The 13,991-nt window shown below is 45.9% G+C and overlaps 1 protein-coding gene across 1 annotated transcript in view; it reads right to left on the reverse strand.

Moving 5' to 3' along the window:
- Window positions 1–9,625, reverse strand: part of LOC118398947 (protein capicua homolog) — a 41,591-nt gene extending 31,966 nt beyond the window's left edge. The window contains 4 exon segments of the mRNA XM_052471834.1: window positions 5,856–6,327; window positions 6,330–7,448; window positions 7,556–7,774; window positions 7,868–9,625. Of these exon segments, the coding sequence (XP_052327794.1) occupies window positions 5,856–6,327; window positions 6,330–7,448; window positions 7,556–7,774; window positions 7,868–9,625 (3,568 nt within the window).
- Between the last annotated feature and the right edge of the window lie 4,366 nt (window positions 9,626–13,991).

Here is a 13,991-nt window from a genome sequence, read left to right on the forward strand (position 1 = left end):
ACTAACCTCTATACACCTCTAAAAAAAACTATACACCTCTATATACTAACCCCTATACACCTCTATATACTAACCCCTATACACCTCTCTATACAACTCTATATACTAACCCCGATACACCTCGTATACTAACCCCTATACACCTCTATATACTAACCCCTATAAACCTCTATATACTAACCCCTATACACCTCTATATACTAACCCCTATACACCTCTATATACTAACCCCTAAACACCTCTATATACTAACCCCTATACACCTCTATATACTAACCCCTATACACCTCTATATACTAACCCCTATAAACCTCTATATACTAACCCCTATACATCTCTATATACTAACCTCTATAGACCTCTATATACTAACCCCTATACACCCCTATATACTAACCCTTATACACCTCTACATACTAATCATATACACCTCTATATACTAACCCCTATACACCTCTATAGATTTCTATATACTAACCCCTATATACCCCTATACACCTCTATATACTAACCCCTATACACCTCTCTATACTAACCCCTATACACCTCAATATACTAACCCCTATACAACTCTATATACTAACCCCGATACACCTCGTATACTAACCCCTATACACCTCTATATACTAACCCCTATAGACCTCTATATACTAACCCATATACACCTCTATAGACCTCTATATACTAACCCCTATACAACTCTATAGACCAACTCTATATACTAACCCCTATACACCTCTATATACTAACCCCTATATACCTTTCTATACTAACCCCTATACACCTCTATATACTAACCCCTATATACCTTTCTATACTAACCCCTATACACCTCTATATACTAACCCCTATACAACTCTATATACTAACCCCTATACACCTCTATATACTAACCCCTATAGACCTCTATATACTAACCCCTATATACCTTTCTATACTAACCCCTATACACCTCTATAGATTTCTATATACTAACCCCTATACACCTCTACATACTAACCCCTATACACCTCTATAGATTTCTATATACTAACCCCTATACACCTCTATATACTAACCCCTATACACCTCCATAGACCTCTATATACTAACCTCTATACACCTCTATATACTAACCCCTATACACCTAGACATACTAACCTCTATACACCTCTATATACTAACCCCTATTCACCTCTATATACTAACCACTATACACTCTATATACTAACCCTATACACCTCTATACATTAACCCCTACACACCTCTCTATACTAATCCTTATACACCTCTATATACTAACCCCTATTCACCTCTATATACCAACCCCTATACACCTCTATATACTAACCCCTATACACCTCTATAGACATCTATATACTAACCCCTATACAACTCTATATACTAACCCCGATACACCTCGTATACTAACCCCTATACACCTCTATATACTAACCCCTATACACCTCTATATACTAACCCCTATACACCTCTATATACTAACCCCTATACACCTCTATATACTAACCTCTATACACCATTATATACATACCCCTATACACCTCTATATACTAACCCCTATACAACTCTATATACTAACCTCTATACACCCCTACATACTAACCCCTATACACCTCTATATACTAACCCCTATACACCTCTATATACTAACCCCTAAACACCTCTATATACTAACCCCTATACACCTCTATATACTAACCCCTATACACCTCTATATACTAACCCCTATACATCTCTATATACTAACCTCTATAGACCTCTATATACTAACCCCTATACACCCCTATATACTAACCCTTATACACCTCTACATACTAATCATATACACCTCTATATACTAACCCCTATACACCTCTATAGATTTCTATATACTAACCCCTATACACCTCTATATACTAACCCCTATACACCTCAATATACTAACCCCTATACACCTCAATATACTAACCCCTATACAACTCTATATACTAACCCCGATACAACTCGTATACTAACCCCTATACACCTCTATATACTAACCCCTATAGACCTCTATATACTAACCCATATACACCTCTATACACCTCTATATACTAACCCCTATACACCTCTATATACTAACCCCTATATACCTTTCTATACTAACCCCTATACACCTCAATATACTAACCCCTATACACCTCTATATACTAACCCCTATACAACTCTATATACTAACCCCTATAGACCTCTATATACTAACCCCTTTACACCCTTATATACTAACCCCTATACACCTCTACATACTAACCCCTATACACCTCTATAGATTTCTATATACTAACCCCTATACACCTCTATATACTAACCCCTATACACCTCCATAGACCTCTATATACTAACCTCTATACACCTCTATATACTAACCCCTATACACCTCTATATACTAACCCCTATACACCTCTATATACTAACTCTATATACTAATCCCTATACACCTCTATATACTAACCCCTATATACCTCTATATACTAACCCCTATACACCTCTATATACTAACCACTATACACATAGACATACTAACCTCTATACACCTCTATATACTAACCCATATTCACCTCTATATACTAACCACTATACACTCTATATACTAACCCTATACACCTCTATACATTAACCCCTATACACCTCTCTATACTAATCCTTATACACCTCTATATACTAACCCCTATTCACCTCTATATACTAACCCCTATACACCTCTATATACTAACCCCTATAGACCTCTATATACTAACCCATATACACCTCTATAGACATCTATATACTAACCCCTATACAACTCTATATACTAACCCCGATACACCTCGTACACTAACCCCTATACACCTCTATATACTAACCCCTATACACCTCTATATACTAACCCCTATACACCTCTATATACTAACCCCTATACAACTCTATATACTAACCCCTATAGACCTCTATATACTAACCCCTTTACACCCTTATATACTAACCCCTATACACCTCTACATACTAACCCCTATACACATCTATAGATTTCTATATACTAACCCCTATACACCTCTATATACTAACCCCTATACACCTCCATAGACCTCTATATACTAACCTCTATACACCTCTATATACTAACCCCTATACACCTCTATATACTAACCCCTATACACCTCTATATACTAACTCTATATACTAATCCCTATACACCTCTATATACTAACCCCTATATACCTCTATATACTAACCCCTATACACCTCTATATACTAACCACTATACACCTAGACATACTAACCTCTATACACCTCTATATACTAACCCCTATTCACCTCTATATACTAACCACTATACACTCTATATACTAACCCTATACACCTCTATACATTAACCCCTACACACCTCTCTATACTAATCCTTATACACCTCTATATACTAACCCCTATTCACCTCTATATACTAACCCCTATACACCTCTATATACTAACCCCTATAGACCTCTATATACTAACCCATATACACCTCTATAGACATCTATATACTAACCCCTATACAACTCTATATACTAACCCCGATACACCTCGTATACTAACCCCTATACACCTCTATATACTAACCCCTATACACCTCTATATACTAACCCCTATACACCTCTATATACTAACCCCTATACACCTCTATATACTAACCCCTATACACCTCTATATACTAACCCCTATACACCTCTATATACTAACCCCTATACAACTCTATATACTAACCCCGATACACCTTGTATACTAACCCCTTTACACCCTTATATACTAACCCCTATACACCTCTATATACTAACCCCTATACACCTCTATATACTAACCCATATACACCTCTATCCACTAACCCCTATACACCTCTATATACTAACCCCTATACACCTCTATATACTAACCCCGATACACCTCGTATACTAACCCCTATACACCTAGACATACTAACCTCTATACACCTCTATATACTAACCCCTATTCACCTCTATATACTAACCACTATACACTCTATATACTAACCCTATACACCTCTATACATTAACCCCTACACACCTCTCTATACTAATCCTTATACACCTCTATATACTAACCCCTATTCACCTCTATATACTAACCCCTATACACCTCTATATACTAACCCCGATACACCTCGTATACTAACCCCTATACACCTCTATATACTAACCCCTATACAACTCTATATACTAACCCCGATACACCTCGTATACTAACCCCTATACACCTCTATATACTAACCCCTATAGACCTCTATATACTAACCCCTATACACCTCTATATACTAACCTCTATACAACTCTATATACTAACCCCGATACACCTCGTATACTAACCCCTATACACCTCTATATACTAACCCCTATACACCTCTATATACTAACCCCTATACACCTCTATATACTAACCCCTATACACCTCTATATACTAACCCCTATACACCTCTATAGACATCTATATACTAACCCCTATACAACTCTATATACTAACCCCGATACACCTCGTATACTAACCCCTATACAACTCTATATACTAACCCCTATACCTCTCTATATACTAACCCCTATACACCTCTACATACTAACCCCTATACACCTCTATACACCTCTATATACTAACCCCTATACACCTAGACATACTAACCTCTATACACCTCTATATACTAACCCCTATTCACCTCTATATACTAACCACTATACACTCTATATACTAACCCTATACACCTCTATACATTAACCCCTACACACCTCTCTATACTAATCCTTATACACCTCTATATACTAACCCCTATTCACCTCTATATACCAACCCCTATACACCTCTATATACTAACCCCTATACACCTCTATATACTAACCCCTATACACCTCTATATACTAACCTACCTCTATATACTAATCTATATACTAATGGCATATATTATTATAACCCCTATACACCTCTATATACTAACCCCTATACACCTCTATAGACATCTATATACTAACCCCTATACACCTCTATATACTAACCCCTATACACCTCTATATACTAACCCCTATACACCTCTATATACTAACCCCTATACACCTCTATAGACATCTATATACTAACCCCTATACAACTCTATATACTAACCCCGATACACCTCGTATACTAACCCCTATACACCTCTATATACTAACCCCTATACAACTCTATATACTAACCCCGATACACCTCGTATACTAACCCCTATACACCTCTATATACTAACCCCTATAGACCTCTATATACTAACCCCTATACACCTCTATATACTAACCTCTATACACCATTATATACTAACCCCGATACACCTCGTATACTAACCCCTATACACCTCTATCCACTAACCCCTATACACCTCTATATACTAACCCCTATACACCTCTATCCACTAACTCCTATACACCTCTATATACTATCCCCTATACACCTCTATATACTAACCCCTATACATCTCTATATACTAACCCCTATCCTATACACCTCTGTCCACTAACCCCTATACACCTCTATATACTAACCCCTATACACCTCTATATACTAACCCCGATACACCTCGTATACTAACCCCTATACACCTCTATATACTAACCCCTATACACCTCTATATACTAACCCCTATACACCTCTATATACTAACCCCTATACACCTCTATCCACTAACCCCTATACACCTCTATATACTAACCCCTATACACCTCTATATACTAACCCCTATACATCTCTATATACTAACCCCTATCCTATACACCTCTATATACCAACCCCTATCCTATACACCTCTATATAGTAACCCCTATACAACCCAATAATAATTGTTGTCTTACCTGTCCCGGGTCGTCCAATGATGATGTCCTTGCGGGGTGCAGGGTGAGGGGACTCGGCTGGTAGGATGAGGGGCAGCAGGGCGGTTGGAGAGGGGTGGCAGGCTACCGGCTGGGGCAATGCCCCTCCAATGGCGTCCTGGTGCCCGCCGGGCTTCCTCTCCCACTCCCTACCTCCTGATCCAGAGCTGGAGAGGGCGGAGCCAGTCGAGGAGATGGAGGCGGAGCCACCACCGAGGGTGGGGCTGGAGTGTGTAGGGTGTCCGGCGACGGCTGGGGTCAGGGACTGGGAGGAGGTTACAAGGACAAGGGTGGAGGCAGGGTTTCGCAGGAGGACTGCGCCATTGGTGGCGGCGCCGTTGATGGGCACGGGTGCTTGAGGCCGGTGGCAAGGTGCAGGGGCTGGCTGTGCTCTCTGGAGGAGCGGCCTCCTCCTCCCCTCCTCACCAGGGGTCCATCTGTGAACTTGGCCAGGGGGACGTCGGGGTTCCGCACGATGACGGGGGAGTCTCGCAGGGGCACGACGCGGCGGGGACTGGGGTCCTGGGGAAGGGGGGAGGGAGGGGTGGGAGAAACCAGCATTGGCGGGGGGGTGGAGGCGGCGGAGGACGGGGGGCGGCTGGTGGCGCTCCGGGGCCGGGGGAAGGAGAGGGAGGAGGGGGTGGTGGGCTGGCTCTGAGGAGAGAGCACCCTGAAGGCGGCTGGGCTTAGGCCTATATTCTCCCCTAACTGCTGGTCGGGCTTGGAGTAATCCTGGGCAGAGAGGGGCAGGGGCGGAGGAAGGGCATCAAGTTTCCGCTTGCTGGGGCTCATGGGCACAGTGAAGGTGAGGTTGGTCTGGAAGGTGGGTACGATGCCCGACAGATGGCGCTCGCGCTCCAAGCCCGGCGTACCCACCTTAGTGCCGCTCAGGTGGCGGTGGCGGCGAGGGGTGAGCGAAGGCGGCGCCGTGATGGGGCTGAAGGTGGCCGGGCGGAAGACGAAAAGCGGGGAAGGCGAGGGCGACGGTGTGGGCGAGAAGGGTGACTGGTTGGAGATGGGAGAGAAGGAAGGCGTGACCGAGCGGGAGCTGCCCAGAGATACCAGCATTGTGGCCGCCTCGCACTCATCAAAGTCGAAGCGTGATAAGTCCTGGGGCAGGAGCGAGGGCAGGACCAGGCGGGGTCGTGAATCCCCTCCCCTACTGCTCGCTTCGCTGCTGTCTCGCGACGTATTGTCCCAGTCGAACTCTGAACTGGTCCGGCCGCCGCCCAGCCTCAGGTCTGACGGGGTTAGGGTGCCCGTACTGCTGGCCCCGCCACGGTCTCTGCCCCCTCCGCTGGCCTCCATCTCTTTAGTTCTCATGGAGAGATGACGCGAGCAGTAGCCTCTTCTCTGGGACTCCTTAGAGCAGCCCTCTCTGGAGCACAGCCTCCTCCACTGCTTGCCGTTGAATTTCTTGCGGATGCCCGTGGGGGTACACACCACGTCGCCCTTCTTGTACTTCTGCTGGGCCGCCGTGAGCGGGGTGCGGGAGCGCGACGAGGAAGTCGAACCCGAGCACGAGCCTCCACCCCTCCAGATGCGCTGTGGGAGTTGGAATTTGAAGAGGGCGGCTTATCCAGGGAGCCGCGGGAGGATGAGGAGGAAAGAGGAGGGAGCTGAGAGGTGGCGATGACGGCCGCCCCCGCTGCCAGCGCTCCCGACTCAAGCCCTAGTAGCACCGTGGGGGAGGGAGGGGGGTGGGGGTTGAGGGCCAGGTGGGGGCCCACCAGCGGGGTGCCTCCGAGGCTCCGGACCACAGACAGGTGGGGGCTGAGGTAGCCCGGGGGCGGCTTGGAGAGTATGTGCCTGTGTTGGGACACCGTCAGTGGGCCTGTGTTGACCGCCCCCCCCGCCGCCCCCATGGGCACCATGCTGAAGTGAGACACCTCTATGTCCTCCTCGGGGGTCAGGGGCATGAAGTGGTGGTGCTGCTTGGCCCTCTCTCTGTTATCTCTCTCTTGTTTCCTCTGGAGCTCCCGCTCTCTCTCCACCAGGTCCTTCTCTCGCTCCCAGTCTCTTCCGGGCACCAGACTCAGCACCGAGGCGGGGGTGACGGGGGAGCTGACAGTGGAGGAAGACGAGGAGGCGGGGGCCGTTCCAGGGTATGAAAGCCTCCCCAACACGGACCCAGCCACAGCCGCGCTGAGCCCCATCCCACGGCTGAGGCGACACAGCTCCTGCTCCACCTCTATCTCATCCCTGTCCTCTTTCTCTCTCTCCCTCTCTCGCCCTCTCTTGGCGGCGGCATCGCTTTCCTCTCGCCCCCCTCCGCAGGGTCCCAGGTCCAGGTCCCAGGGGGGCACCAGCAGGCGGAGGCTCTGGCGGGACACCCACACAGCGGTCGGAGTGCCCACCCTGCCATCCCCTTCCTCATCCCCTGGGGGCACTCTATCCTCTAACAACACTCTATAGGGGTAGGACACAGCCGGGTGGGAGTCCACCTGGGTGACCAGGCCCTCTCGGTACCACTGGCGCTGGGCCTCTGTGGTGCCGCCGTCCTCGTTGCCTCCGAAGGGCACGCACACAGGGGTGCCGATGGGGACGGCTTGGGAGCCGGGTGGCGGGGCGTCCATGATAATGTCCACGGGTCCCTGGGCGCCCTGACGAAATGGGTAGCGGTAAAGCTCCTTCTCGCCGTTCAGCTGCACCTCCAGGCTGCCGTGCTCGCCGCTCACCCGCCGAACCACGCCCGCTCTGAACACTGAGTCCATGCTCTCCCTACCCCCTCCTCTGTTCTCCTCTTCCCCCTTTCCAGTCCTCCTCCGAGCCTGCCTGGCTAGCACCCGCTGGTTCTTTAGACCTTTGGCCAGGGCGTCGGCTAGCGCGTCCGACAGGCTCTGTGGGGTCGGAGTTTGCGGGGTGCTACGTTGCACCAGGGCCAGGGTGTGTGCTTCGGGGGTGGGGTTGGCGTGGTGAGAGTTGGAGCGGTGTGGCTCGCTCACGTCCAGGTCGTGTTCGCTGGCCGTGTCTGTAGAGGAGCAGCGGACAGGGCTGGGGGAGATTTCTCTGCCTCCCTCTGGGCCTCTCCTGTCTCTGTCCCCTGTGGGAGGGGGTCCAGGTGTGTTGTCCCTGTCCTGTGGTGGAGCTATGGTGGTAATGTAGTCCTCCACTGGTCTCCTGGTCTGACTGTTGATGTCAGTGAGCGAACCGCCCTCCCTCGCCGCCGACCCAGGCCCCGAAGATAAGCTCGACAACTGACTTCCGGCGTTACTGTCACTGTGAGCACTATTTCTGTTCAGTGGAGGCGCGCCGGTGTTGCCGGGGCCTCCGTGGTTGGCGGCGGCAGCGGCGGCGGCAGCACAGTGCTCAGAGGTGTACTTCTTCTTGGGGACGCGGGCCTTAAAGGTGGCCGTCTTGCGGTTGGACGAGGGGTTGGGGCTGTTGGCAGCGCTGGTGGCGCTGCTGCTGCTGTCTGTGCTGTGGGCGCTCAGCGATTTGAAGCTCCCCGGGAGGGAGTCCTCCGACTTCCCAGGGAGGGACCCTGCTGCTGCGGCCGCTGTCTCTGGGACCCGGGGCCCCTCTCTGTGGCCCTCCCTCTCTGGCGTGGCCATCGTTGTGAGTGTCACCGACTCCTCCTGAGAAGACTCTGAGTGAGATGAGGTTTGGGGTGAGGTCTGACTTTTGGGGGATCGGTCTCTGTTCTCGTCCGAGTCTCTTTTCTCTCCACTGTCCCCTGTCCCCCGTCTCTTCCCCCCTTTGGCTCGGGTCGACGGGGGCGAGCGCCTTCCTTGCTTTTTAATCGGCTTCATCTCTGCATTGGGAGGTTTCTTGACTATTTACAGTGGCTTAATTTTCCAGAATCTTTGTTCCTCTCTCCTCCCTCTATTTCCCTGCTCTTCCAGCTCCTCTCTCTCTTCTCTTCCTTTCCTCTTTCTGTTTCTCCAGCTCTTTCCACCTTATTCCAGACCCTGAAACAGAGCAGAGCGTAACAAGGGATGGATTATTCATGTGGCGAATGCATTGTGACATTATACAAATCCTATTCACCAGGTAAGGTAGCGGTGGGGAGAAGTGGTCGTCAAAGAAGAACTGGGCCCAGTTTGACCAAATAATTTCAAATACAGACCTATTCTATAAAGCCATGTATTTTGTGTCCTTGGTAATGCATTCATTCTTGATATGAACGATGTATCATTCAACTCAAGAAGTAATGGGTATTACCATTTTATTACAAAATCATTTCACATGAATTTCACTGAGTGTACAAAATATTAGGGAAAACGGCTCTTTTTCCATTACATAGACTGACCACATGAATCCAGGTGAAAGCTAAGTCTTGATACAACTGAGACACGGATTGTGTGTGTGTGTGTGTGTGTGTGTGTGTGTGTGTGTGTGTGTGTGTGTGTGTGTGTGTGTGTGTGTGTGTGTGTGTGTGTGTGTGTGTGTGTGTGTGTGTGTGTGTGTGTGTGTGTGTGTGTGTCATTCAGAGGGTGAATGGGCAAGAGAAAAGATTTAAGTATCACATATAATTATACACATAACACTGTGTGAATACAAATGAAACCATAATGAAGCAATCTTATATAGTGTGTAAAGTAATATAACAATATAGCAGAATAGTGGGGAGCACATTTGGAAATGCTTGTCCAGACAAGTCTGCACCCACACACACACACAGAGGCACACACACAGACACACAGAGACACACTGTCTCTATCTCTCTCTCTCTGGTTTCTTGGCTATGACAGTTGAGGAGGGGGAATTCCTTCTTGTTCACTCGCATTTCTCTCTTTATCTTACTCACTCGTTCTTTCTCTCTCTCTCTCTCTGGTTCTCGGTGGTGACCTTCATCTATTTCGTAGCTGAACCAATCCGCCCCTACAATCCACACTTCCTGTCATGGACCATTACCTAACTTCCTGCTACTTCATTATCCTCTCTCTTTAGTCCTCTCTTCTCCTTAGATTTCATACCAACAACCACTCTCTCATTTAGAGGCATTTTTCACTGCCAGGGAAAACATTGATGTTGCTCGAATGCTGACAAATTTGGTTGACAGAGACGAACTGAAAACCAACAGGTTTGGTTTGGGTTTTCTATTGAAATAGGCAGCGCAATGTGTTGTAGGCCTAGCATGCTTACATTCTGGGTCGTTTGTTCCAGCACACAGTTCCCGTCCGCCTCAGAGTTTCAGACAACACAACGCCGTGATTCAACAAAAAGTCTATCTAATCCTCTAACAAAGCAGGACCAAAGACAAACATCAAAGTCTAGACAAAATGATATTGTGGAGTATGAGTTTGCTTTCATCACGTTAGGATTGAATGCTGCATGTCATGGAGAAATGATATTTATTGAATATTAGGTTGTTACAATGTCATGTACGTCTAGTAAAATTATTTTTGCTGTACAGAAGAACTCCAAGGTATCTATCTACTTGTAATGAGAAACTACAGACCTGCGTTTGTTGTGACCACACTACACGTAGACTGCTGTTTGATAACACACACAGTTACAAACCAGTACCTGTGTTATGCAAATTATATTTGGGAGACTTGCGATTGCTTTCAAAGAACTGTCATCATAAAAGTCATTTGTTGCCTCACTTTTTTCAAGTTAGAAGTGTGCACATTTGTTTACTCAATAGTGGACACCTGGTAAGTATGTGGGTGAGTGTCATAATTATAACAATTTTCGATAAATGAAGGTACGACGCATTTCCCTTCTAAATGTATGAGCCTTATCCATTTATCAATATTGCATCAACGTTCCCTTTGGGCTCCAGAGTGGCGCAGCTGTCTCAGACACTGGATCTCAGTGCTAGAGGCGTCACTCGTTCAAATCCCTGGTTTGAATCCAGGCTGTTTCACAACCGGCCGTGATTGGGAGTCCCATAGGGAGGGCGTCACACAAATGGCCCAGCGTCGTCCGGGTTTGGCCGGTGTTCTTAGTTAAATACAGGTTACAAAAATATATATTTGCCCATATCTATGCTGTATAAACCCTAGCATGCTGAACCATTACCATGTTATAGCATTGTCATTGGTCACCATTGGAGAACTTGTGGTAATATCCTATGTGAGCATAATGAAAATCAATGTTCACATAACATCCCCATGTGCACAGACGTCAATTCTACGTTGGTTAAACGTAATTTAATTTAAACGAAGTGTGGGGGGCGTTGATTCAACCGGTGTGTGCACAGTGGGATGAATTTCCACCTCTACAATTTCGATACATAACTATAAAACGATGAGAACTACTGGAGAACATTGACCTATAGTGCAACTACCGGATAATTTACAAACTTCACGTAGGGCCTGCCTACCAAAGTACTTAGGCTGAATGTAGATCGAAAAACAAGCAACAACCCTAAACTGAAGTACTGTTACATGCAAACGAATGCAAGAACCGGGGAACTGTTACTATTGCTGAATAGTAACGTTGCCGTGCGATATATGTGTCAACCACTCTTATTGGTCGTAGTGCTTTTGCGATTACTATCAGCTTACTACACAACAGGGCCGTGAAGTCCAGTGACGCAGGTCTAACAACACAAGGCCGCTTAGCAAAATCTTCTTCGTGGAACATTTAACACGGGACATTAAACACTTAAAGGCCTAGTAATTCCAAAATATGGGGCTGTGGAACAACTCATCAAAAGGTATTGACAAACAGATTTAGGCTTAATTAAATCGAACAATATGTCATGAACGTTACATCGTGCGACAGCAGCCAAAGTAATTATGCTGCGAATTCATTCGTGACAACCGTTGTCAAATGTGGACATTACTCGATGCAACTTAGGAACTAATTTACCGGCGAGTGCAAACTGCAACGTTGTACATTAAGTTACAATAAAAAGTAAAAAATTGTGGACACAACGCAGAAACGCGGCCCACAAGCCTGCAGGCGAAGGACGGATTCAAATAGACATTTTGTATCGCGAATAGTAGCCTAGGTAGAGATAATAAAGCTAATAACTATGTGGGTGATGCAGATTGCTTCGATGTTTGCTTTCAATCGCAACCTAAAGAAAAACACTTCTAGGGAGTCTCAGTCTTAATAATGGCAGTTATGGCGTTGAATATTTTCTGGGGGAAAAGTTTTAGGCTGACAATCCACCCGCACCGCTCCCTTTTCATTAAGTGTGGCATCCAATCCTCTCTTTACTTCTCTCCGTAGAGTATTATAAAAAATGAATATATAATTGTATTAGTAGTTACAGAGAGTGCTTATTATTGGCAACGTATACAACGTAGCAGGTCGACAAAGCAAAACAGGCTACTGCAGCGCTGCAGAAGAAAGATTTGTAGGTTTTACTCACCACAAAATTATTTTCAATGCAGATATTTATCGAGTCAGTAGCGAAATCGTTAGTAGGCCTATAGTCGGATATCCAGGGTTGACATTTAACAGACTGTCACATTATCTTTCTTCTGTAAAGCAACTTAAAGGAGGAAAAACTACTGACTGCTCTGTACATTCTACTCTACAGTCGCAAAATGGTGAATGAAGCCCAAAGCCTTGACACTAGTCCATCTAGCCAATCAGAGGACACATTTGAGTACAGTAGCCAGTAGATTTCATGAATCCAAGGAACTACATGGCCATGTATATTTGATTGACACCGTGTTTAGTCGAATCGTGCTGTGGCAAAACACCAAACAGCTGTTTAGGACAGGGCTGCGGCATCCAATAAAAGTGCTTTAGGGGAGGTCTGCTGACAGGGAGTAGGCGGGCGAATGGAATAAAAATAATACTCCTCACCAATCTACAAACGCATACAGCGGAGATAACAGTCCTATAAAAATTGGAATTTGGGACCTGATGTTCTTTAACGCTCGTGTTTTGCAGTTGTGGTAATATAAGGACATCTGTTGTAAAATAATATTAATTAAAAAACATTTAACCTGTAGCTTACATGACCAGTATAGAAGAGGCAAGTGACGTTCAACCAGCAAGTAAATGGGGAGGGGAATGGGATAGAAAAAAAGTTGAGCTGTTTATTTTCGCTGATCAATGCGCTTAAGCAAGTGACATCGAAAACCTAGACATTATGAATGTCAATTTTTGCTATTTATTTCGAATATATGTTTTTTTAACCGTGTTTTTCCCCTATTGTATCCTTTGATATTTTCATTCTTCTCCTTTACATTAGCCAGTCTAGCC

This window comes from Oncorhynchus keta, chromosome 20, assembly GCF_023373465.1.
Source record: "Oncorhynchus keta strain PuntledgeMale-10-30-2019 chromosome 20, Oket_V2, whole genome shotgun sequence".
NCBI lineage: Eukaryota > Metazoa > Chordata > Actinopteri > Salmoniformes > Salmonidae > Oncorhynchus > Oncorhynchus keta.